The following is a 27261-nucleotide window of genomic DNA, read 5'->3' as shown; positions in this document are numbered from 1 at the left end:
CAGTACCTCTGTAGCTTTGGATCATTTATGATCCAAACACTTATAATCAATGCAAATATTTATTGTGACTGCTGTGTATACACTGAAGCAGATCACTGACAAAGATGGTATAACCTAAACTGTACAAAGAAAATGTAGGTGCCTATCTAAGTACATGTAGCCACGGGTACAAAATGCTTTGTGTTAAAAGGGAATTCTAGTTTGAGAGTGCAGAATGTCATGAACAATGTTTTTACTATGTGACATGAATAATATATATATATATATATATATATATATATATATATATATATATGCACACACAAACATATATATAAATAAATTATGCAGAAGATCTCCTTTTGTTACAAAAAACTTAGGCAAGGAAGCTATTGCATTAATCTCCCTGGATATAGCCTTTAATTTATAAGAAGGATTTGTTCAATGTAGATTCTGGAGATTACAAAAAACCCACTAAGTATTTTGAAGTGTGATCTTCTGATGATAAATGAAGATGACTGAGTCCATTCTCTATGCTACAATTAAGGCTTGTCTCCAAAAATATGACCGTGAATCAGCCTTCGTACTTAGAATATTTGTTTCCATCTCATTTATTTCCAGGGTTTCTCTTCAATTTGAAAAGCCTTGATGTCTTTTAAATAGAGAAGAAACAAAGGACTGCATGTTTTGAAGATTTGAAATAAATAGGAGGAATTCCTTGACATGTTTTCTCATATATTTCACATTCACAATGCTTTTAATATGAAATGGTTTGTAAGTAGAGCAGATTTGAAATGTTAATCGTTAGCATATATACCAGGGTGTGCAAAAGAGCAAGGAAAATCCTGGAAAATATCTTAGCAACAACCTTGTTCTGATTTAGTGCTTATTTTACTCTTGACAATCTCTACTCTCCATTTTAATTCACATACTTTGATTAGTCTTTTGCTGTCATGACAGAAGACAGATAGGAAGTTTAGAGCTACTAGTATCAGAAGAGTCTTGTTCTTTTTATATCCACATATTCTTTCAATTGATGAATAAATTTTTAATCTCAAAATCAGTATTTTGAAATGAATCTGAATTTACAAGTCAGCAATTTTTCCCAGTGCCTATTGACATGCCTGACAATATTTGTCGATTTAAATATGACAGTGGAAAAAATAAAACACAAAAAAACCTCCAAAACCCCAAAGCCCCCAGCTATTTTCTGAAAAAGCTTCATTTAAAATCTTTTATTTTTCTGTTCAAAATCCCATCTGGGATAGAGCTAACACACTGTGAGATGGATCAGTGTATCTGTGCTGTTCCCTGTCTCTGCAGACAGGTGTTACAGATGTATGGCAACTCCAGTGCTTCTCCAGGAGCTCAGGCTCTCTGTGCTTGAGAATACCAACCCCACTGGCACATTCCTAGCATGCCAGGCTTTTCAAAAGGACTCCTATTCACTACATGTACACTGCACAAATCATCTATTTCAAAGCAGCCCTAGGCTGGGTCCATTGTGTTTCCACTTGCAGTGGCACTGCTGGTCACTCTGTACCTTTGTTCCTCTCTGCTCCTGTATGAAGCTCTCTTGGCAAACATTCTCCCAGCAATGTGTTAAAGGAGTGGAACAGTAAAAAATGAACAAATTAGCCATCCTGATAGCAAATTAACTAATGCAAATAAATGCAAATTCAATGCATTACCCTGGCATGGCATGCTGATGAGAAAACAAGTCATTTAGTCAATCAAGGAAATATGCAAATAAAAAACATCCTTTTCCAAGGTACTTTGACACAGAAGTCTAAAAGAAATTAAATACTGCAACTGTACTTTGAGTATACAAATTACTAGTTGTGTAGTTTGCAATAAGAACATTCTACCTTGTGGGGTTTTTTCTGTTCAAACTTGGCAATAGCAATATAACAAAATGCATTTCCTATTCAAAAATACTGCAGAAATGTATTTTTCTCACTAATGTGATGTTTGAAGCTTAATGCTGAAAAAAAACCCAAACAACTAAAATGTGCTCAGCATACTGCTGAAAATTCAACATCATCTAATGTCAAATGGTACAACAAAGCAATTCGTATTTCTTGAAAGATAATAAACAGCTCGCCCTTCTAAAACTTGCTGTTGCAAACAACATTTGCCTTTCTCCATGTGTGCATCTGAGGACCACTGTTACAGTCCAAGTGTCAGATGGCAAGCTGCTATGGAAGAGCTGCTACCCCCAAGCAAACAGGTGTTTTTGTGGATAATAAGCACATATGATTAAACACAGCACATATGAAGAATGGTCAAGGCCGAGTGAAAAGTACTGGTTGTCACTTGTGGTAATAAACAGGATCAAGTGATGTAATCAAAGTTCCAGAATTAATTGCTGGAATATCAAGACTGACCAAATCAAGACTCCAACATTGATAAATATCACCATGCACAGCTGCTGTAAAGGAGAGATAAGAACAACACTTGATACTATTCCTTTCTGAATAGTAAGTTTCAGGTTAGGAGCTAAAAGGTGCCAAAGATTTCTTTGCTGCTCCTTTGAACTTTTCAGTGTTATCTCCCAAGCTACTTCTCTGAACAATTTAAGATACACTAATTACTTTGTAAAACATTTGAAAAGTAGGCATCTGACTATTTTGCCATGGTTGTTAAATTGAATTCTACTTTTCTGCATCCAAAGAATCAGAATGAAATACTTTTTTGTCAAGGAAATGGACAAACAGCTTTCTGGCAAAGCCGATTCCTTCCCATTAGTCTAATGCATTATGGAACAGCAAAATTACAGCATGCTAAAATGTTAACCTGTAAAGTTCAATCAGCAGCTGTGATAGGCTTAACCCAAACACTTTTCTGTGATTATATTATAAAATTAATGGAAATGCAATTACTACTTTTTAAAGAAAATCACATACTTTCTTTTATATTCTTGTATATTTCTAATATACAGCCACTCACTGGGCGTTTTTACACGGATGATTACCTTCTCAAAATCTGTGTTGCTGTCTCCACAATACCTATGTCAAAATAAATGTCAGCTTCTCTGTAGCTAATCTAGCAAAAGTAAGTGCAAAAGTGAACCCAGTGATGTAAAAGGGGATATTCAGCAGAACAGAAGCCTAAATTTTCTTCCACTGCTGTCTCAAGGGACTTCGCATTCTTTGCAAGTTCAGCTTTCCAATTTTTATTACTTCTTGGTATTTCCTAAGGGTTTGAACAAATGGCCATTTCTAGCTATCTAGCACTTAGCATTTAGCAGAAGGAATAGCAATCAAAATTTGCATTTGGAATTGTCTTATTTAATTTGCCTGAAACAACAGAACTTGACTAAGCTTTCCACTGTCTGACATACATTTTGTCGGGTAAAATAAATATTGTGGGTTTTGATGGACAAATGGAAGAATGCTCAAAGACTGTGTTTATTAATGTTCTTTTATTACTTGCCATCTCTAATTATGCTGTATCTACAGCAGAACACCTCTTTCTCTTTTTTGGTGCCTTCTTCCCAGCACAACTAAAAGGACAAGGGTGTCTTTTTAGGTAGATACTTGAAGATTGACTGGCTTTACTCATTTTTCAAGGTCAAAAGAGAAATATAATGGAAAAAGTACAGTAAAGAATTTTAAAGCTGGTGAAATTCTATTAAAAGGACTGTTAATTCATGGAGGGAAGGAGATGAACATGGTGTTCACCTGTAGCTCTGCAGTATAATTTTCACATCAAGTGTTAATGACAGGTAACCTCCCTAGAGATTTATTCATTCATTTTCTCCCAGATACAATGTATTAGCCGAAGACTTTTCTGCACAGCCATGATGAGAATTGCAATTACCGCTAAGCAGCCAGGGGTTGTTTGTGAGATCATCAGAGCTAGTGAAGCTGAATGACTCACTCTATGCTGTTTACAGAGAGAAGACAAACAATACAGATGTATATGACAGACTACCTGGATCCCTATGGAGGAGCGGCGACTCTTGAGGAACTCCTCAGCTTTTGTCACGAGGATGGCCTTGTCACTGGTGCGTATGGAGGTGCTCTGGCTCTCGGCCGCGTGGCGCTGCGTGGCCGCCGTCTCCAGGGCCAGGTTCATGGCCTTGTTGCTGTCCAGGCTGTCGGTGGAGTTGTACATGGCTCGCCCGTCCTGCGGCCACGGCGCTATCCGCTGGGCCCGGCCGTCGTGGTACGCGTCCTGCGTGGACTCCGTGCTGCTCTGCGCCGTCACGGAGATCAGCGGCTTGGAAGTGGTGCGGGGGGGGACTGGCGGTGGAGTTTTCTTGTAACTTGTGTAAGTTACAGCTACGGGAAGAATTAAAAGAAAAAAAATAAGCAGAAAGAAAAAAAGAAATAAAAAAGGAAAGAGAGAAATCAAGATTAATCTGATGGAAATTTGACAACAGAAATTACCTTAAGATTGTGCTATTTAAAAATTATGATGGTGTAATGTAGTACTCTTCATTAACCTCACTGTTATTTGAAAGTGTCACTCAGAATCAGATGGCTATCCACAGAAACATTTTATTTCAACAAGGAAGAAGGAATGGCTGGAAATGAGAGTCCCAAATTACAGTGAAGATGAAAGAGAGTTAGCGAGGATATGTGTGTTAAGACTTGTGCTGGTTAAGAACACACTGAGGCTTCTGAGATTAAGGGATAAAGCTCATAAAAGGAATAAAGGAAGATTTTTTTCTTTCCCCCTGTTCTTATTGTCTGTGAGCTTTGTGGTATACCACACTACTTTATGGTTTGCCACACTATAACCTCTTAAAATCCTGCCAGGTACACTGGTTGGAATTAGGCAAGGTTGACTACTTACTTGTGCAAGAAGCATATATTTTAAAATTTTTTTCAATACCATTAATAAATGAAAATTCAAGGCATGTTAAAAATATTCTAATATATGCAAAGCTATTAAGACTTTGATGAGCAGAGCAGTTCTGAAGCTGGTTTAACATAGATTACGTCTTCCAGCATAAGGCTCAACAAAACATCCAATAAAACTCTACAGATGCAGAACTGTGCCAATACTGCATCCTTACAAAATTTAAAAAAATCACAGAGATTAATATTTAATCATTAATATCACAGAGCTGAATTTTCTAATTGTCTAAGCCCACTAAACACTTTTTCACTTTTTTTTTTTTTTTTGGTACTAATATGAATATTTCTGCTGTGGAAGAGTATTTTCCCCAAAGTACATACAATCATAATTCATAAAATTAGCAACTGATTAAAAAAAGCATTGTGGTATATCTTTATTCCTGTATGGAGAAACCAAGTCCAATTCACTTCTTGTATAGTTACAGGAGTAAGCTTGCCTCTGTCTGGTGTTACTAATGGATTGATATTGCAAGAGTTACTCAGGTAACCTTGGAATTGAGGTGATGAGCAATGAAGTCAGCCTCTCCAGCTGTGTTTTTTATATAAGGCTATGTTTCAGCTATCTGGAATGAAGAGATTGGCTTAGGAATTAACACCTTGGACTGCTGAGCCTGTATCACCAGGCCAGCCTGTGTGAACAGTGAGTCTAGAGAAAGTGACTCTTAAATGCTGACTCTTGAAAATCATAAATTAAAGTGATATCATACATAAAAGAAAGAAAGGCTGAGCTAGGAAAGAAAACTTTCATTTAAAGAACATTTTGAATTACTATTGATGCCGCTCAATTCTGGTAGAGATTTAGAGCCTTGCTCTGAGCTAAATTGCTCAGAGTGAAACATGTAAAACACATGAAACATGCTCTTCATTATCTGAGACAGTGCTTTTTTTGAAGCGCAATTTTGTTCTCCTATCACCAATCTTATCTCCTGTCAGTTTTGTCACCAGCAATTAAGAAGAAAGAAAAAAACTCAGTATTTTTCAGATGCTTTAGGGAGTACAGAAAGTTCACAGAAGAAGGGGGAGGCTGTAAATCTTCAAAATTAAGACAGTGTTTAAAGAAGTAGTGGATTTGAGGAGAGAGCTGCCATAATGTTGCTCCACTCTCCGCAAATTTAGATGCAAGTGATCAACATGCTGGGAAACATTATAAATAGAGAAAATGGGGTGAAATAGGGTGAACAATATCCAGCACAGGAAGCCAATTTTACCTGTAACATAAGACAGGTTATCATTGTGATAACTACTTTACTGTTTTTACATCTGTCTTCATGTAAAAGAATAGCAGTGAAAAATGAAACATATGGTTAATGTGATAATGAAACATCACAAGCAGGTATATCCCTACTACTTGAGCAGCAGATCACTTCTCTGTCTAATGAATATAAATGTTAAACTGCTGTTGCAGCCCTTCTTAGCTGACTTAATCTTCATTTACATTTCTGAAAAAGAAAAACTCTTCCTGTGGCAAAACCAAAACAATTTCTTGCCTTTTTTTCTTCCCTCCCTTTTTTCTCCCCCTAGGATTAAATATTTTATTCTAAAAAAGTCTGATTATTTCAGTGGAGTGACATGATTTAAAGCCACCAGGTATTAGAGTAACTGCAGTGTTCTGGCAAGCATTTGGTCGTGAACACTAAACAGAAATTAAAAATCCCACAGATGTTCTTGGAACAAGTAGAAGAAACTTCCAGTAGACTAGAAGTCTGTGGGAAACTGGCTACATTTTTACAGTGAAATATGGCCGGAAGAAATTCAATTAATTCCTATACAGTCACAGAGATCAAATATTGAACAGGAAATGAAAAAAATCCATCTCTACACTGTTAATGAGTTTGTATCTGGAATAACAGTTTCAGAGACAGAAATCTGGGACTAATTGGAGACTAACAAAATCAAGTAAGAGGATAGAGACCTGCATTTGAGACTCAAATCTTGCTACCAAATTCTATTTGCTTTAATAATTCTAGTGGTTCAAGTGAATTAAATGGGATAACTTGGCATGTGTTGGTGACTTAAGAGACAGCTACATAACAGATTAGGGTCCTGTTAAAGGAGAAAGTAACCCACAGTTTACTGTTCATGCTTGGGTTTAGATTTCTAATAAATAAGTATTGCCTTAAGGTCTGAAGCATGAAACTTTATTCACTTGCAAATTGTTTCCATTAGCAATGGCATCTGGGAATAGTCCTGGTATCAACAATAAACCTTTTCTATCATGTCTGGTTCTTGGTCCTGGCAAATGTAAATGCAACACACCATATATGGGAAGAAACATTTCCTGCTCCTAATTGAAAATGAACTTTTTATTTATCATCTGCTTCTGCTGATGGACAGGGGCTCCTGCCACCTTTGCACCATTCTCTACCTTGTATATTTTATTTAGCTTAGGAGTTATTAGTCCAAAGCAAGCAGGTAAAACCTCCTCAGCACTGCTTTGTGTCTTCCCCATTTTTAGTCATCATTCTGCAAACTCCAGAGCTGTGGAGGACTTTGCTGGAGGGTTGGTGCTGGGCAGCAGTCCTGGCAAGCAGAGCACTGCCTGGGGACAGTGCCCCGCAGCTCCACAGGGCACTGGTGGTGAAAATTGCACTGGGAATGGGACTGGGATGGAGAATTCCTGTCTTCAGTGCAGACAAGCTGAGCATCAGAGGCAGCACCACAGCAGGAGATGAGAGCCAGCATGAGGCAGGCCTGTGGAAGAGCCCCAGGAGGGCAGAGTTGGCGCAGGATGGCTTCAGACAGATTTAAATTGTGCACTTGGGCAGATGCCAGAGATCCGCTCCATGTTTGGACACGTAAAACGTCAATCCAGGATAATCTCCTGTTTTTTCTAGTGCTGACCAAAGATTTCTGAATTCTTAAGTTTTCTGATTTCTTTAATTTTTTAGTGGTTTTAGTGTGCATATCCTGAATATTCCTGATATTTCTCTTGCCAGTCCTGCTGCTGAGCAATGAGGTTCAAGCAAAGTAAAAGCAACAGGCCTCTGCAATGCTGTTAATAAGTTTGCAAAATCTATAGCTGCTCTGAAATGCAAGGAAAAATAAAGCAGATGGCACAAGATATAAATATATCTTTTTATGAATAAACTAGAAAAAGAAACTAAAATTTTCTTTCCAGTTTTATTCAAAGGCTATCTTGATATAAAAAGCAGAATTTATTTTTTGCCTAATTTAATAAAGTGGGAAAAATATTTTTTAAAGTTCTGAACATACATTTTGTCTTCTATTACCTTATAATAATGAATCAAAAATTACAAAAATGGTGACAAGCTGTTCTAATTCTAAACCATATGAATATTTCAGACTCCTACTTGAATAAAAGTATTAACTGCTTGGGTACTTGCCCCACTTCAACATAAATATGTGCAATTGGCTCCACTAGATTTTCCTTTAAGGAAGGGCATTGGAGAAATGGAGAATAAATAAAATGGTTCTGTGCTGCTTCATAGTGGGCCAGATTAAAAAATGATACAAATCAGGTATAAATTGTTCAATGCACTACAACATGCATTAATTTCTCACTCAGTCAGGAAAAAGTGTAAAATATCAAATTAGTTTTGTAAGGATTGATATCCTAAGTGCCAGACCCTCACATGCACAAGATTGCCTACCAGTGCTGAGTTTGGCACAGAGGTGGCTATGAATGAGCTGTTCTGTAAACTACATTAATTGCTTTATGTGCTCTGTGATGCCAGGCAGGCAGCATCAGTCACATCCAGAATATCAGGCACTATGGCAATACTGCTGAGTAGCCAGGAAGATTATTCCAGCTCTGGAGAACTTGCAATTTGATGGTTTGGATACACACAGTAGAAATACAAGGAAGATTTCCTGATCATTTATGAGCAACAGTTTAACTGATACAGCTGGAAGAAGAATATCCCTCTTTATCTCCACTGTATTTGTCTAAACTTGCTAAAAGTTACTGTTGATACAGCCATAGAAATCAGTTATTCCAGCCATATTCCAGTGCCAACAAAGTTTATACTAGAAATAAAATTACTAAACTAAGTAAATTTAGATATAACTTCAGGTTAGCCATAGACCTTCACAGACACAAGGCAGTAGGAGAAATGTGATCTATTTGATGAAATAGCAGTGGCTGTGGGTGACATTCAGAACACCTTTCAAAAGGCAGCCTTTTAATAAATCACCACTTTTGGCCAATTTGCAAGATAGAATCACCTGAGGGGCTTTTACAAATCAATGTAACCATTAAGCACTTAGTCAAAATAACATTATTTAGGCTGAGATCACAAAATTAGCTGGGTGATGAATTTACATGAAAGCACCATCAATTAAAGGAAATGGTGGTGGCAGGAGTAAACTGGATTTTGTGTTTTGTAGGGAGGTTTCTGCAGCAGGAGGATAATTGCTCTGCAGGGAGCTGGGAGCTGCCCTGGAGGCAGAGGTCCCAGGGGCTCCTCTGGGCAGCCACAGCACCTGGAGCAACACAGGGCAGATGCCCAGGCTGGAGCTGGATCTTCTGCTGTGCACTGGGAAAGTCAACACCAACCCTGAAATTATTTCAGAAGAGGAAAAAAGAGGCCTTCCCATAATGAAAGGTGACAACCAAATCTAACCCTGTATCAAAAGAGTACTCAGTTTATTGAAGAGTCTTTGGTGTACATTGTTTTAGTCAAAGCCTTTGGAAGTTCCAGCTACCCTGAAATGCCCTGAAATCTCTTCACTGTTCTCCATCATGGTCATTAGAAATTCTGAGTTACTCCTAAAAAACAAATGTACATATGGATGCCTAACAGTTACTTCTCAAAACACAGAATAATGATCATTAAAACAACATTAAGAAATCAAAGGGGACTTTTGAGAAAAAAAAATCACAAACACTAAAAGAGTTTATTTCTCACAAAAAGAATTAATTATTTGATGATTTTTCTAACAAGGCATGGATGTAAAAAATAAAAATACAAGTCCCCATTTAAAAGAGAGGGTGTTGGGACACATCTTTTTATATATGCCTTTTTTTCATCTTTCATCTACATCAGTCTCTGATTCCAAATATCATTAAAAGCAGACTGTAGTATCGAACAGGCCAGTTTAATTGTACAAAATAATCTGCTTTTCTTAGTCAGATTCTGAAATGTTAGTAAGGTGTTTCCTTCTTGAATCAGTTATATCTTTAAAGTTCAGTGACAACAAAAAGATTTCAAAATGCTTTGTTGTAACATGTGTAGCCTCTGGTATTTAATTAAGAAAAATGGATCTGTTACAATGATGAGGAAAAGGTTGAATAAGACTGTTTGGACCCAAGTAAATCAGTAAATCAGTCTGTTTGGATCCAAGCTTGCCATTTTCAATGTGTGCCCTCAGCGATGACTTTAAAACCTACACTGCTGATTGGAGTCTCTTCTTTCTCCTTTCAGTGCTGAAGCAGTATGTACCCAGGCAGGACAGAAGGAAAGAGTGGTTTGCTCCATTACCTGACCCTAGACAGGCACCTGAATGTAAATCAAGTTCTTCAGAGTGCTCCTCTAAACACCCACTTGTACTTAAATTGAAATACTGTCTGTGTGTGGGTGTAGGGCAGGCGAGGGAACTATGTCCCTGTGGTGGTTTGACCAGGAAGGAGTGGGAATTCTGGGATGCTGTGGTCAAACCAATGGATGTTCTGAGTTCCATACTGACACCTGGTGTAGCCAGTGGGGTTTGGACACACCTCCGAGAATACACAGGGGTTAAAAGCAGGGCTTTGGCCCTGGGAGGCTCTCTTGGGACATCGCGGCGAAGAGGTCAGATCTCTCCCCCGTCCAGACCGCTGCTGCTGGGCGGGGGAGGGGCAGCCACGTGGTAGGCCCGGGGCCTGGACAGAGATGGGAGGTGAGGAGGCCTCGAGGATGGAAGGGTGGAAAGATCCCAGAGAGTCAGCCCTCGGGCAGCCTTTCCCCCCCCAGGAGGGAGAGAGAGAGAGAGCCGGCGACACCGAATGTGATAGCAGCCGGCCCAGGAGGAGAAGGGAGGGGGGGAAGAGTGCCCGGCCGGAGCGGCAGCGTGTGGGCAGTGTGTGTGGGAGTGCCGCAGACTGAAAGTTTTAACCCCTGTCTTTCATGATTGGGGCCTTGCAAAAATGCTAATCCTCCTCGAAGCTGAATAAGAAGGGAGATAAGAGATGAGATGAGACAAGGACCTGGCCCGAAGAACGTGGAGATGATTGAATGGGGAGAGATGATTTGGAGTGGCCTTTTGGCTGGACTTTTCTTGTGGCCATGGACTCAGTTGTTCCTGTGACACAGACTGCACTTAGGGGGAAGCAGTGGCTCAGAACCAGGAGGGTACATCGTGAGGACCCCCCGGCCCCAGGGGGTTGGAAAAATATGGGGGGGACAGATGTCCCAAAGCAGAGACTGTGCCTTTTTGGAGTGAGACAAGGCATCCTTGAAAGACAACCCTAAAAGCAGCTCTGGTCCATGCGTCAGTGGTGAGAGCACTGGGCATGGAAGGAAGATGTCACAAGCGGCAAAAGGACTTTTTTCCGGGCGGTGCCGAAGTGACAGGGAAGCACACGAGGTTTCAGTGTGTTTCCAAGGGAAGCCTATGGAACAAGAAGGACTCCTTTCCTCTTAATGAACTGAAGTTTGAGTATACTAAAGTGTGGTGCCAGCTGGGCAGTTAGTGATTTGGGAGAATGTATCGGATTGGGAAAGTCAGGTAGTGGGGAGGAGGAAAGTGGTTTTTGTAAGGTTTTCAATTTTTTTTTTCCTTTTCCTTATAGTTTTCCCTATTTTCCTGTAGTTTAGGTAATAAAGTGTTCTTTATGTTTAAGCTAAAGCCTGTTTTGCTTATTCCTGGTCACATCTCACAGCAGACACCAGGGTGAGGGCATTTTCATGGGGGGCACTGGCTCTGTGCCAGGCTCAAACCATGACAGTCCCATACAGTCCAGGCTTCTCCAGCCCTTTCCTTTGCTGCTCCCTGGAAAGGTCCACACCTTTGCTTGCTGCTCTGGTGGTGAAAGATCCTGTAATTTCTGAGGACTTTCTATATTCAAGAATTTCTCCATTTTAGAGGTTATTGAGAGCGAGTTTTTCTTTTTTATTGTAAGAATATTCAAACCTTGCAAAAGTAGTCATTAAAACTTACCACTGTCATACTGTGATTCAAATTCAAGAGATAATTTTGGTTTTAATTAAATTAACTCCTTTAATTAAATTGTGAATAAATTTCTCTCTAACATAATCAGAGAGATGCTTTAGTTGTTGGCCTATCTTTCTACTTCTTCCTTTTTCTCATTCAGGCCACCATGATGAATCCTAGCCAGTAGAGACCAGAGAGCTTCTCATTAGAGAGAGAGTCTTGAGTTTGGGTATCTGTAAAAGGACCCTGTTTCTTCCTTTTGAGATTAAACACTAAGAAAAAATGATATATATATCTCACTGATATATATATATATATATATATATATATATATATATATATATATACACGATATATATATAAGATATAAAAATATCACAGTGATGGTTTTATGATATTTTTTCCTTAAAGACTGCTTACACCCAGATGATTTTTATCAGCATAGTTTATATGATGGGCTGCACTTTATTTAAACCTGAAATCATTGTCTGGGTAGTATACATCTATAACTTTGCAACCTTTTTTCCTGTTGGATCATTTTAAACATCTTGTGATTAAGTAAACCTGGATATTTGTTCCACCCTAAAGTCAGATGTTAATTGGTAGTTTCATGTTGGCATATTCTGTGGGGGCAAAATGTTGCATTTTTCCTGAGCCATTATTTTAAGTAGGGTCTTTTAATAACAGCGAATTACATCAGAACTTCAAGACAGTTTTTGGGAACTATACATGGGAATCCATCTCACCTCACATCAGTTGCTGATAAAAACCCAGTCATCCAGGTCCAAGTTAGCTGTCCAATCACTTTTAGAATTACTGTGAGAAAAATAAGCAATTCTGGGGGCAATTCTTGCCCATTTTAGATGCTTATTTTACCAGGAAATGAATCATCCTATGCTTTTCTCTGTCAACCATAAAGACAATCAAGGACAACCAGCTCAAATTAGGACAGCTAATTTTGACAGTTACCATCACTGGCAGCGTTCAAGAAACAAGTGGGCCTGGCACTTGATTTCATTGACATGGTGGTGTTCAAAGGTTGGACTTGATGACCTGGAGGTTTTATCCAGCCTTAATGAGTCTGTGGTGCTGTGAAATGCACAAAGGGATGAGAAAAACTCCAGCCAAAAGCTCTGTTCCTGGGACACACTGGTTTGCAGTGGGATATAACTTCTCCTGCCTTTTGTTACCGGTGTTCATTGGAAAGGTGGGAGCTTCATGTCCTCTGCTCTACATCCCTGGGAGCTGGATGGTGAAGCAAATCTGAATGGAATTGCCCTGCAGTAAAGACTGAAACCTTGATCCCTTCTGCTGAAGCTACTACATAGCAGCCAGTACCAGCTTTGCCTTGCCCAAGGTATCTTTTTAACTCCAGACAGGCATGAAAAGCAAACCGTCTGTATTTCTGTAATTTTTTCAAATAAATTACCAGTTTGAAGCAGTAGATTAGACCATGCTGTTAATCCCATTGAAAATGTTGATATTGAAGTCAGTGGAAGCAGTCCAATTCATACCATCTCAGGATCTGGACCATTATATTAACATATTATTGACACAGACAAGAATTGTGCTGCCTATATACAATTTTTAAAGAAGTTTTTCAAAAGAGCTCATCACTGAGACACTACTGCCAAATAAATTGCATAATAAAAAACCTATTTTTTAAAGCAGCATCTGTCTTTGACATCTCTCTGATAAACAGAATCTGTGCAGCACTTTAAAAAACTACTGAAATCATTAATATGACACATAACCTCAATTAAAAATTACTGTGGTAAGGCAAAATTACTGGATTTTTTTTTGTTTTAAATCTGTGTGTGCAACCGGTCAGCCTCGATATTCAGAGTAGATCCTTTTAGTTCTGTACATCTATCTGATTTTGTACAGGAAACTAGCAATTAAGAGGAAATGTTACCACTAAATTTGGAAAAAGCTGGAGCCACTACAGTCTCCCTGGAGAAGAAATGTATAAAAGCAATTACTCTAATCAAATAATTCTGCACACAAGATGTTACCTCCATATTGAGAAAACTTAGGTCTGTAGGCAGCTCCATGTTACATAAATGATAAATATGTTTTGACAGTGTAATTAATGTTAGTCTCAAAACAGAAATGCAAATCAAACAAGACATCAAGATCAAAAAGTGTAGGCCTTTGCTAAAATTAACAGAGATGTGGGCAACACAAGCCTCATAGATTTCTGATGGACTGCTTACAAAGGGTTCTTATTTTAGATCAGTTAATTAGTAAGAAATTATAGCCTAACCAGTATCCTGTAGATGACATGGCAAAGTGCTGACAGCTGTACTGCTCTTCTAAACAGTTCCTATGTGCCTCTAAATTACTGAAGTTGCATTAAAAAACACCATCTCAGTTTTTCAATTACAGGAAGGAAAAAAATGTTCCTTTAACTATATTTCATTTCCAAAATATATGTGCGGCTTTTCAGGAATACAGATTACATTTGTCACATTGTCAACACAGAAAGAGACAAAGAAAAGAAAATTCCAAATACTAAGAATCACTCTTCTTGTGCTACTCTTTTCATATTGAAATTAAAAAAAAAGAAAATGTTTTTCACTAAAATTTCTTCTTAAACTCTTATGTACCCTTCTCACTCAGTTAAATTAATTTTCATCAGCCTCTCAAACCCCCTCATGAATATATTATGTAGGCTTATAATTGGCTTTGTTTTTTCTATTTTCTATTCTCTTTCTTACAGTAACTATGTGTTGCTTGTCATTTTATTTAATTTACAGTAAGGAATTTTAAGAAAAGTAGGATGAGAAAAAAAATTAGCTTACTTACCCTTAAGGAAATGTTGCATAATTTTATCACTATATTATGATAATCTGACATTAAGGAACATAAGTGATTACTAAATATTTTAAACAAATGCAATTTAGTACCTTTAAACAATTAATTTAATCCACAGAGATTGCAAGTCTGGACACAAACTCAGAGTGCACTTTTTTGTCAAATCCAATAACCATTTTAACCAAGAAGCAGATGGAGTAAGTATGAATGTCAAAACCAGTGTCAAAACCAGTTGAAACTAAAAAAGCTACTTGCAGGCTTCCATCCCTGTATTTAGGTGTAGAAAATGATGCTGTTGTGCTTTATCTCTCAGATTTTAGGTTCTCTCAGTTATCTTTGCTTTCAGTGGGGCCCAAGTTTAATCTTAGTTTTCATCCTATAATGCAATTTGAATAGGTTTAACTTTTGCCTCAGATTAATGGAAGTTAGCTAGCTATGCAATGCTATTATTGTAGACTATTTTAATAGACAACAGAGAGAAACAGGGATGTCCAGAGGACCACTTCTGTCATAGAGGATACAAGTTATAAAGAACATAGATATCCACTGGCTATAATAGGGAATTAAAATGATTGCCTTTGAAACATACATTTTAGATATATGTATCACATGAGATGAAATTTTATGACTGAAATTTGTATAACTTCTTAGACTGGGGGAAGGAGACAGAGTGTGGAAATACATGTTTTTTCTGGACACAGAAATGTCCGAAAAGGTAAAAAAATGCATATAAAATTCATGACTCATTGATGTGTCCTTGATAGGCTGTTCTCATTCTCAGAAAGCCAAGTGATGGGTTCCTCACTTTAAGCTATCTTCCAGAACCCTGGGTGTCCCCTAGTTGCCCTTGAGGAGTAGCAGTGTGCTGTTGGGATTGCTCTGGTATTTGTGGTTCATGACTATGTACTGAGACTGAACCTTGGCCTTACAGCAAGTAAGACTTTATCAAGACTAATCAAAGTGCTATTCACTGACAATAAAACACCTCATTGTAGGTTGAGGTTCATTGATTCTGTGTTGGTGCACAATAGGATGCATACACTGTACTCAGTCTGAGTAAAACTCACCAAAACATGGGTACCAAAGCCTTCCTCCCAACAGTTTCTTGTCTAGGTCCTGTACAGATGTCTCAAATGGCGCCAGTCAATTGTCTCTGAAGTAATCAGTTTGTTGTCATGGGAACTTAGACAACTAGATTGCACAAAAGGATCTATATTTCGTTGACTTGACCTGGAGGTTAACCCAACACTATTCAACTAACCTGTCTGGTCAAAGGCTAATTCTGTCAGGTTATGCCCTAGGAATGTCACCAATTTTGGTGTCTTTATAGATGCTTTGGAAAAAAAAAATCTTCTCAGGATGTTTTGAGTATCAGGTTTATCAGTTGTCTGTCTAGGGTAGATCTGAGTCTGAATAAGTTTCCTGATGCAGAAATGGATCCAATGATGTTTGTCTAGCTAGCACAGCAAGGAATGTAGTTCCAGTGCACATATCATCATTATGGCTCCTGACACACACACATTCAGCAAAACCCAGGACTGAGCACATGCAGAGCTTCTGAAAACACTCCTTGGAGGTTATTTTCTTTCCCAGGAGGAGAAGCACAGGCAGAGTCCTTCCTTTTTTTTTCCCTGCAAGGAAGCACAATGAACTGGTGCTTCTAGGGTCACCAGCCCTGTGTGCTTCCCTCAGCTGCACACACAAAGCCCTCTGGCAACCTCAGGGTAAATAGCTGGGATGAGATTTACATATGCCACTGTCAGCTTCTACCATATCAGGAAGGGTTAAAACCGAGCAGTGAATCACCTTCCTTGCATGTTACATTTTTCTAATAAATTCTACTTCTTTTTTAACCATATAATACCACAAAGAAAACAGCTGAGAAAACTCTTTGAACAGAACAGCTTTAAAGCCAAATTTTGCCAGGGGAGGCAGCATAGGTGTCATTTTTTAATAAAAAAAGAACCAGATGTCTGGCAAATCCAGTGGGTATGGAGGAATTTTCTCAAGCACAGAACAGCAGGAGCAAGAGAGAAACAATCATTACGCATTTTTAAACTAACCATAGATTGAAGGCAGTGACTTCATTTTTATCTTTGACTCTGAAGATAATCTGTACCAGGGAGAATGAAAATTATGAAAAGCTCCTGGCTACTGCTCCAACTGTTTTCATGCCTCATCAGCTTGAAAGGCCCTGATTAGCACAGCCTTACTCCATCTCCAGGAATCCCAGAGTTGTGAACAGCTGTGACAGCTCCTTGGCCCTCTTGCCAAAGTCCTTTAACCAAAGTGTTTGTGTCACCTTCATCCTAGTGACTTTCCACCATGTAGAGCTGCTCTTGAACAGCAGTGTTAGCATAGCAGCAAAACTTCAATATGTAAAAAAAATTAAAGACTAATTATGCTCTCCAGATACACCCAAAGCAATGAAAATTATGTGTGTGTATTCAAGTGTAGAACTGGGCTCATCATTTGTTAGGATAAGATTTATTTTCACAGTATAGGAACACAATTTGGCACAGCATCAAAGGATTAACTCAGGATGCCCAAATGCTCCAAGAGATAGATGGTGATTCCTGCAGAGAGTTGGAGTGTCAGATAATTCCATAGAGCCCCAACAGTAATTAAGGAAAGTCAACACACTAAATTATGATTGAGAACACAGCCTTCTATATCTTATTTGAACTCAATGCTTTGTGTTTTTAAACATATCTGTTGTGCATTCCACTGCTAGCTATTACTTAGCAATGGATACCAGTAAAATCCTCTCAGACTGAGCATTTATTTCTATAGAAAGAACAGAAATTGTGGACATGTTACTTCATGCATAAGTTTTCCCCCATTTGGCCCAGTTTTCCTAGCCATAGTGCATCAGATTAAGAAGATCCAAACAGCCACCTGGATGAAATATACTTGAGGAAATAAAAGAAAATCACACATCTATTACTCATAAATGATTTTTCTTTTAAGAACCGAAGAGCATTTCCCCCTCATTTTTTATATTTATATAAATTTATAAAATTCCTTCTGTTTTTTCTTTCCCAAGCTCAGAAGTGCTGATACTTATGTTTTTCTCATGGGAGGGGTGTCATATGTACTAGCTCCATGGCTTTTTCCCATCTTTGGTATCCTCATATGTGTCAAAAAAAACTGAAAAACCAGTAAAACCTTAAAACAATAACTAATCTTATTAGTGTTCAGATAGCAACCAGTGAATCACTCCTTTTAGGGTTTGGAGGGGTAGCCATGCTATGGAGCAATACAATTTCTCTGTGAAATATCATATTCTCATCCATTTATTTTTGTAAGTAATGATTATACAATCAGTTCTCTGACCATGAGAGTTTTGTGGCTAAATATCAAAAATGGGCTGTAAAAATTCACCTTACATAGCCCTTTATTTGAAAATGGAAAGCTGGAAATAGCCTGAAGTCTGGAGAAGGGAAACCTGCAATTCCTCAGGCATCCTGAGTAATTGTAGGAGTTCTAATTGAAAACTTCCTCATACAATGTGACCTTGCTTGAATTAATTGGTTTTGGAATTAGTGCTGAATAGTTCCGTAAATGTGGAATTCTCTGAAGTTTACTCTTTGCTAGCAGAGTCCAGCTGACTGCTAAAAGTAAAATGGCCCAAAGACAGTTTGCAAAAAGTAAAATGACCCAAAGTCACTTCATCTTCCTCAGTGAAGTCTTCAGCAAGCATGAGCTGAGTTGATCTACCTCCTATGAATCAGAAAAAGGGAGGTGCATGCACAAATGAGAGAATCATTAGGATTGGAAAAATCTGACAGATTGCATTATGCTACATTTTCTGGAAGAATTGAAAATTTTTATGCATTATACTGACAACTTAGGGCTAGTAACTCTGTTCCCTAAAGTCAGCAATGCTTTATGCTAAATTTCTCTCAAGGTTACCACAAAATCCCTGAAGTGGGAGAAATTACTTTGGACTGACATTTAACATAGGAGAGAAATCCAGGCTGCCTTTATCTACCCTGACCAAGTCCCCATTGTGCTGAAGTCCATAGCTAGGCGGATTTTTATCATTAATCCATTCATTTATCATTAATCCAGTAAAAAAATACTGTTATAGACAAAAAAACCTGGGTTAGAGGAACATGTGGAGTAGTTTTAAGGAACTGAAAATTATCCTCTCTTTTATTCATCAGACTGAAAACCAAAGAACTTAACAGAGTCCACATAGTCTGTGCTTGTTGCTGGAGAAGGATTTCATGCATCTGATTGAGTCACATATTTAGTATTTCTGGCTAGCTGCTTCAATTTGAATATAAAAGCAGTGTACACTGAGAAGTTATTCCACCTGATGAGTAAATATCCTGAGCAGTGTCCAGAGGAATCCAGAGGAAATGTTTCTCTCAATAAAGACGTGTTTTATACATTTTATACGATGTATATGTCATCAGGAGAACATACGTGTGCCTCCAAATCTGAAGAGATGATAAGTTGGTGTTCAAGTTGGCCAGAAGTGCAAGTACCAAGTTACTCTCTCTCTCTCAGGAAAGGGATTTTAGCAAGTTCTGCTTCACAAGAGACCATGCTAATTGCTGCCTCCATTACCATTGCAATTCAATGTTTCAGCATTTACAGTAAAACCAAACTAAAAAAAAACCTGTGAGGAAACATCCTGAAATAATCTATAACACAAGGAGTGATTAATACAAAGGACTCTCTCTACATAGAGAACTTGTACCAAAAGTAAGTTGACCTTCTCAGACCAAGGGGAAATGAGGGAGTGATTATTATCTTCCAGATGTCCTTGTTGGTCATGTTCTCATAGTACAGTCTAGGGCTTTACCACAGAATCTGAAGCACTTTTCAGTGAGGGAAGCCAGGTGTTGCAGAGGGAAAAGGTGTGACTGCTCCCGATCTACTGCTCTCCATTTCCCAGCAGGACTCTCCAGCCAGGGCTGGCTCTGGCTCAGCTGGAGCTGGCACAGCCCCAGCACCTCCAGCAGCCTGTGCCTCCCCCAGCCCTGTGCCACACTCCCTGTGCCTGCCGAGCTGACAGTGGCGTGATGCGCTTCGACAACAGGGAGCCAGCCTGGTGCTACCTGGAAAGTGACCCAGTTTTTATGAACTCTTCCTGAAAAGGGAAACATTGCTTGCAGGAGTAGCAGAGCTGTAAGTCAGTAGCACTTAGGATGACTGCTGCACTCAGTGACTTCCCATTCAGGAAATTACATGTTGTCTGTGATGGAGGAGCGAGGTGGGAGGCGGCAGCAGCTGGAGCTGCATTTTCTCAGCTGTGCATCTGACAGCTGTGGCTGGATATGGTTCAGAGACACAAAGCATATGCTGCCATTCAGGGCTTTTAACATCAAGGATCTTTTACTGGGTTCATTATCTCCTCACAAAATGAAACGTGATGGCTGGAAATGCCCTAACCTCAATGAAAGAAGAGTCTCAGCAGGGCTCACACAGATGCCAGGTCTAGCTTACCATAGGCCAGCAATGCTGGCTGTCTGCTTTGCACTGCACTTGTCTCATTCATTTACACCTGGGGCAGCAGGGAGTGCCCTAGGCCTTGTGACAATCTCCCTCAGAGGGGGAGAAGACTGGTTCCACAAATAATTAAACTACATGGATCCATGGAGAAGTTATGTTTTCCTTAGTACCAACAATTTCTCTGTAAAGTTGTATGCAGTTAAGAGCCCGATACTGGTAGCACTTTTTCCATCTATTAGAAAATCCTATTAGCATAGTCCATTAATAATGTCCCACATAATATTCATTATAGTTGCAGCCTCCTGAAAGTTGCCAATGCATCTAGGAATATTTTAGGAAAATGCATGCTGTAAATATATATTCTACTTTTTACAATTACTTTTGTAATTGAATTCATAGAGAATTTTAGTTTAGGTTTACATTTTTAGTTACAAGAATTAATTTTTAGCTAAGCCTATGTGCTACGAATAAATTGCTTTATGACAATGATAAGGGGCAGTCATGACCTATATAACTAAAATTGAATGGAATAATTAAATCGAAATGACTGTTAATTTTCTAAAAAACTCCTTTAGTTTCTTTGCCAAAAAGAATTTGTCACATCAGAAGCAAAAAAGAACTTAATGTAATTTTCTTAAGAAATAAAAGACTGAATTGGAAATAAAAAACTGATGTGAAAGTCTGATCTTTCTGACATTTATTTGAATGTCAAATGTCTGCCAACACCGCCAACACCATTTTCACATTTCAGGCAATGGCTTCTTTTACAATTTTCAAAAAGGGATGAAAAAGTCAGATTTTTGTAAAAATTATAGTAAGGATAAGAAATGCAGTATCTCCCTCCAAAGTGACAAGGACTGAAGAGAGAAAAATGGAAGCATTATACCTAGGATTTTAAAAACAAGAACTTTTTTGGCAACTGAAATTTCCCTTCAAAATGAATCTCATAATCCTTACTCTTCTTTTATACTAGATAATTCTTTCTGATTTGCATAGTTACCTTATATAGAAATTGTTGACAAATTTGCTCAGTGGCACAGAGATGACATTTTAATTACAGAATCACACTCAGAACTGTATACAGTCCATAAGACTGGAAATAATTTTGGAACAAGAAAAGATCTCAAGTCATCTTTTTTCCCCAGATTGTCAATATCACCTCACCACAAAAAATAAAAAGGATTACATTGTGAGCAAGAAAATCTATCTGATGAATAATTTCTGAGATGAGGGAGAACTTAGGACCGAAATGAAGGATAAAATTTTCAAAACCACAGTATTTAACCAGCAGAATACTAATCAATGCATAACCTGTCTCATAAGCATGAAAAAACACTGTGATGCAAACTCACTTACTACCTAATCTTGTATTTTCTCAAATATATTTTATTATTCAGCTTTTTCACTCTGAGGAAAATAAAATAAGTTCTTTTCAGTGAGAATTTTGGGCTTATGTAGCATATAAACTCAAGACAGTTTAGGTAAAAATCAGCCCACTTGGTAACCAAGGTGATTCTGAAAATATTCCAATTCAGTACTTGGAGCAGATTCCAAAATAAGCATCTGTTTGTGTCTCTTGCCATGGAAGGTGTCTTCATAATGATCACACAATAATATATGATAAAGATGAAAATTAGTCTCTGGGGTAGCAATAAGATCTCATTTTATATCATGATAGCATCTCTATTAATCAAAGAACTGAAACATCCCTAGAGGGGGCACTGTAACCAACAATTTCTAGCTTAACACCAAGTTTTACATAACAATTAAAATACTATGCTTAAGATAAAATAACATTTTATGCTACTTCTTGAATGCAAATGTATATTATTCAACCATGGCTTCCTTTTTAAGCTCCCACTGTTCTGTTATACAACAGATGTGTTAAGCAAATAATTTTAAAAGTATTTTTATATTATACATTTTGAACTCATTTTTACCTTTTGTAGATGGGTAGCCTGCACTACAGCTTAATAGTATGTGGCAAGGACAATATCATAATTAGGAACTGGCATTAACATATTTGGAAATGTAGAAGCGAATTTGGATCAGTTTACAAATAATACATACTTCCTTTAGATTTCATTTTAATTATTGAATGGTTCTCTGTGCAATCTTTTCTCTACCAATATATGCTAAAATTCTAAAATGGATAAAGCTATTGTCTTTAGTAAGCAACTAATAAAAAAAAAAAGAAAGTTGCCAGAAGAATGGTAAAAGATCTGAACAATGAGCATTATAACAATGAAAGCTAAGGGATAATGAGTAACAGCAGATGTGTGAAGTTTGCCAAAATGTTTACAATTCAGTGAACTGGTACAATTGGTTGCACCTTCCCTAAAACTAATTGATTACCTTTTACAGTAACTTCCTTTGAGTATTTAGACCAAATATCTTTAATCTTACTTCTCCTTTTTTTTGGTACTTTATCAACCTAAATTAAAATTAGCACAATGAATCTCATTTAGAATACAAATTACTTGATAGATAAACCACATAAATATCTAACAATATTGAGATTATACCATTTGCACTTGCATTTTTATATTTGCATGTAGATAACTGCATGTATGTAAAATGAAGGTCAAAAACCCAGGTCCATTACATTATGCACACAGGATTCTTCCCAGAAAGAGCTTATTCCAAGATGTAACCACAATAGCACAGTATTAAAAACATAAGAATATTGGTATCAAACATTATTTCTACACAGCAAAAATGCTTCTAGTGTCAAAACTCCTTTGAGAAAACAAGCTGATATGTTTTTACATGCAGAGCAGTGAAAGGGTCAGGGGAGACTGGCTTACCTGTGGTTGACCTGATGGTTGAGGTGATGTTGGAGGATGTCAGCGCAGGGATACATTCATCATCTTGGGAATAGCCTGCCTGAATGGCACGCAAGTAACTGTGGCTTCTTGTTCGGAAACATCCAGGGAGGTCAAGGGCATCCATTGCCTGAGCTTCAACTTCACTAAACACTGATTCACACACCGATTCAAATTGCCCATTAACCTCTGCTTCACTCATCTGAATAAACAACAACAATGCATTTGATTTTTGACTTGCTTTTTTGTGATCATCACGGCCTCAACATCTCAAATGGACACCTGTACATTGATGAAGAACTGTTTTAGCAAATAGTTAAAATGTAGTAATCCCTTCTGATCACATTCACATTGCTCAACTTAGATCAGCTGTTTACACATCGCTATTAAATGCATCACACATGCCATACATTAATGCTCCATTCAATATCTTTTGGCATAGTTGAGAAGGGACCCAAGCCAAACTCACTTCCTGGTTAACTGGGTTAGCCATTCACTCCCATGGAAGAGCCTTTTCTTCAGCAGCATTATATAATATCTGACACTTCTGCCAGCAGGGGTGCTGTGGAAGCCTGCCAGGCAGAGCAGCCCAGCTGTGCCTGCGGGACCCTCCAACATCCCCCTGGGGTATTTCAGCAGCAGCCCCCAGCTCCCTGCAGTGCTTAGGCAGGACCCAGCATCTGCCTGCCTGCCCATGCAGGCTGGGCATGATCCAACACTGTGCCTGTTTTAGAGGCAATTTTCAGGATAAACAGGGCTTAGGCAGAGTGGCCAGGCTTGGGGAACCTCTCAGTAGGAAACCATATGTCACTGTTTTGAAAATTAGTGCCTTAGTTCTACCTACAATGTTTTTCAAATGTTCACTGAAGGCAGCCCTAACTACCTGTAAATGTATCTGAATAACTAAATATTATTTTTATCCAAAATCAGATAGGAAGTTTACATGAACAGATATTTGCATGACTTTCTGAAAATAATTATTTTCTAAAAAGTGAGGGCTAGAAGGCAGAATCAGTATGAATAATTTTACAAGTTAAATTTATGGCATCACTAAATGGCACATCCGGTTGATATTAATTTTCCTATACAGCTGCTAAGTGCTCCTAGTGCTTTATTCATTATGGAAAGAGAGTCCCATCAAATGTTTCAATTGTTTTAGGGGTTTGGTTAAGTAAATGGAAATTTTATAGAGACGTTCTGATGATTATGAATAACTGATAATTTTGTGTAAGACATTTTAGCTACTGAAAATCTTCTGAAAAGAATTAAATTACTCTTCATAAAATTTGCTTTTAATAAAGTTAAGTAGACTAATGCAATCTCAAAGAGATAAAAAAAATCTTACTCTGAACTAGTTTGCAATATTGTTGATCAGGAAATATATGGGTAATTTAGTCCATAAACTCAGTAAGTCTTAGCCATTTATTTTAAACTAAGGTTTTTGACAATAGAAAAACAAAAGTTTTCAATCTGAAACTAAAAATATATACCATGGAATTCAGCATTCTTCTTGAGTCTACCCTTTGTCAGGTGTGAAAAAGGAAGGATCTCACAACAAAAAAGCATTAAAAAATCTCACAAGTGATACAAACTGCTATTATGTAGATGGAACAAGAGGAGGATGGAAAAAAAAACAGGAAAGAGCAAAGGTTCAGAACTTGATATTATAATACATTTGCTTGGGGCAATAGCTATTAAATGGTCTGGAAACAGCTGGACTGTTAGGTAGGAATTTTGTGGCTAGCACAAAGTTGCATAGGTTAGTGAACACTGAAAAAGCAAAGAACTATATCCAGCAGGTTTAGTTAATCTGGCCAATTGAGCAATCTACCTGCAAATGAAATCTATTGTGGACACCTTCCAGGTAATGCACACTGAAATGAAGAATTTTAACCACTTCTGAAACCAATTAATTATCATGGACAGCTCAGTGAATATCTCTATTCACAGACACAGTCAAAGAGGCAGAAGATTTTAGACTAGCTCTATGTGGGAACATTGTCAGGTGGCAGCTGAGAGCATGTGCTTTGAATGCAGGATTTAATACATATGAAATTTTCTCAAAAGCAGAGTATAATAAAAAGACAAAGAAACCAACAAGCAGCGTAATAAAAAACAAGGCATCAGAATGATGGGAACAGTTTTCACAAGGGAGTTTCCTTGTGAAAAAAATAATGAAAGGTTTGGAAAATGACTAACTGTTTCTAATTCTAATGTGTGCTACATAACTTTAAATTTGGAATTACCTCACACAAATTAAGGAATTTGACTGAAGGGCATTAGTCAGGTTAGCCCCTCCCAGCTCTCTGCAGTCAGTGGAGACTGACAAGCATTTCCAGGGGGCTCTCAGCCACTCGGATGTTCACTGTCCTGGAAGAAACTCTTTTGCTCCATTAACCACAGAGGAAGCTGTAGTTGTTGCCTCAGTTAAAAGCCTCAATTTAGATGAGTTGAATCCAGGCCTGAATAGCCATGCAATACAAATCAAATATGAATGAATATGAAATTGCTTTAAAAAGATTTCTCTTTTAACATAACCATTGTGTATGTATACACTTAGGTGGCTCACTAAATGGTCAAAGAAATATTAAGTACCATGTCTGAAAAGGGGGCAGGGCCCATCTCTCATGAAACAACACAGGCAAGAAAAGTTAGGACCAATAAATATTAGAAACATTGGGAATTTTGTGTAAAGTCCTCTGCTACATAGAACATGTATGTAATTCTGTTGGCTTATTGCACTTCAGGTGTGATTCAGACCTCACAGACATAAAGCCAGTAGGGAGGAAAATTGTACCTTTTCAGGAGTCCCCATACGTAGAATAGTTGATGGGACTTATTCTTTCACCCAAGAAGAGTGAGGGATTTGATTTAGGATGAAACACTATTCCTTTGGAGCATAATTTTTTTCAATCTATATCTTAATCTGGCAACCCACATTTACTGAAATCAGAGCAGGTATTTTCAGATGATGAGTATTGTAGGAGCATACTCCTCATGCTCCGTCTAAATCTTCTTAACATTTAAATATTTAATATAGACTGAAAATAAAAACACCAGTATTTATATTTGTAATGAAAAATAAACTGAAAATATAATGTTTGATAGTTTTTCTTTGCCTTTAGCATTCAGTATTTTACTTGAAATTTTGAGTTACATTCCTCAGAACTGAATTACTTCCACAATTCACAACCTCAGTTTGATATTGATTAAAAAAATGCAAAAAACCTAAAACCATCCACTAGTTACAACTGTCATATCTGCAGTTAACCTATAAGAAAAATTATAACAAGAATTTCCCACCTGACTAACACAGCTGGCCTGACTGAGCGTGCTCACTGCTCTCATATAGCTCTGATTCCTTGAGCGAAACTTTGGGGAATTGTAGTTTGCAGAGGGATCCAGGTTGTGACCCCCAGGCACGTCACTTGCAGTTTGAAGGTAGCTCTGACTACAAAGGAGAAAGGAAGAAAGAAAGGAAAGGGTGTAAAACTACAGATGGTATCAATTAGGACACTAAAGGCAGTAATTTGTATGAGACACACAAACCCACTCCCCTGGGTCCAAATCTTACTTTATAAAGCATCATAGATCTGTTGTAGTCAAACGTCTTAGCACAAGCAGAAAATCTGTTTGTGGCTCTGCTACCTAGATGGTATGAAATTTAAAGTCCTTGCTCTATTTAAACATCATCCTGGCTGTTAATGTTGAATGTTACTAAAATACAAGGTCTAGGTCAAAAGGAACAAAAAACACAGCTAAAGCACAAGCCAAAGTAACTAAAAATCTTTTATCATAGATAAAAATCTGTTACCTGTAATCTGGTTTTCATCAGGGTTTTAAGCATCAAGAGCCCTTTTATCTTCAAAGAATTGATATAGTTTTACAAAAGATTAAAATATTCCATGTTCAGCTAAAAAAATAAATTAATAAGGTGCTCAGAGCAACTGCATGAAGCTCTAGAAATTGTTTTATTACAACACTTTTCCCATTTTGCAGGACTGGGACCATAGAAGCACAGTGAGTCCTCTTCAGTATGCTTTCACACAAAGAGTATGCTAGTCTCCATGTTTTGTTTTAAATGTATTGATAACATTCCAGAAAAATGAATAAACCTGAGGAAAGTGCAGTACTTTGCCTCGAATACAAAAAATTAAACTGTGATACACCAGAGTTCTCAGAACCTTTGTAAATCAGATTTTAGAACTTTCCCC

The 27261-nt window shown here is 37.8% G+C and overlaps 1 protein-coding gene across 28 annotated transcripts in view; it reads right to left on the bottom strand.

Annotated features, from left to right (window-relative positions):
* The window catches only part of DLGAP2 (DLG associated protein 2), a 454967-nt gene that overhangs the window by 25180 nt on the left and 402526 nt on the right, over window positions 1-27261 (bottom strand). For all 28 annotated transcript variants that reach the window (XM_014268518.3, XM_074538161.1, XM_026794791.2 and 25 more), the window contains 3 exons: window positions 26351-26498; window positions 23030-23249; window positions 3916-4265 (listed from right to left, as the gene is read on the bottom strand). In XM_014268518.3, coding sequence (XP_014123993.2) covers window positions 3916-4265; window positions 23030-23249; window positions 26351-26498 — 718 coding nt within the window. The remainder of the gene's footprint in view (window positions 1-3915; window positions 4266-23029; window positions 23250-26350; window positions 26499-27261) is intronic.

The sequence above is a fragment of the Zonotrichia albicollis genome, chromosome 3, assembly GCF_047830755.1.
Source record: "Zonotrichia albicollis isolate bZonAlb1 chromosome 3, bZonAlb1.hap1, whole genome shotgun sequence".
Taxonomy (NCBI): domain Eukaryota; kingdom Metazoa; phylum Chordata; class Aves; order Passeriformes; family Passerellidae; genus Zonotrichia; species Zonotrichia albicollis.
The sequence above is the reverse complement of the archived record's forward strand: the minus strand, read 5'-3'. Positions and strand labels throughout refer to the sequence as shown.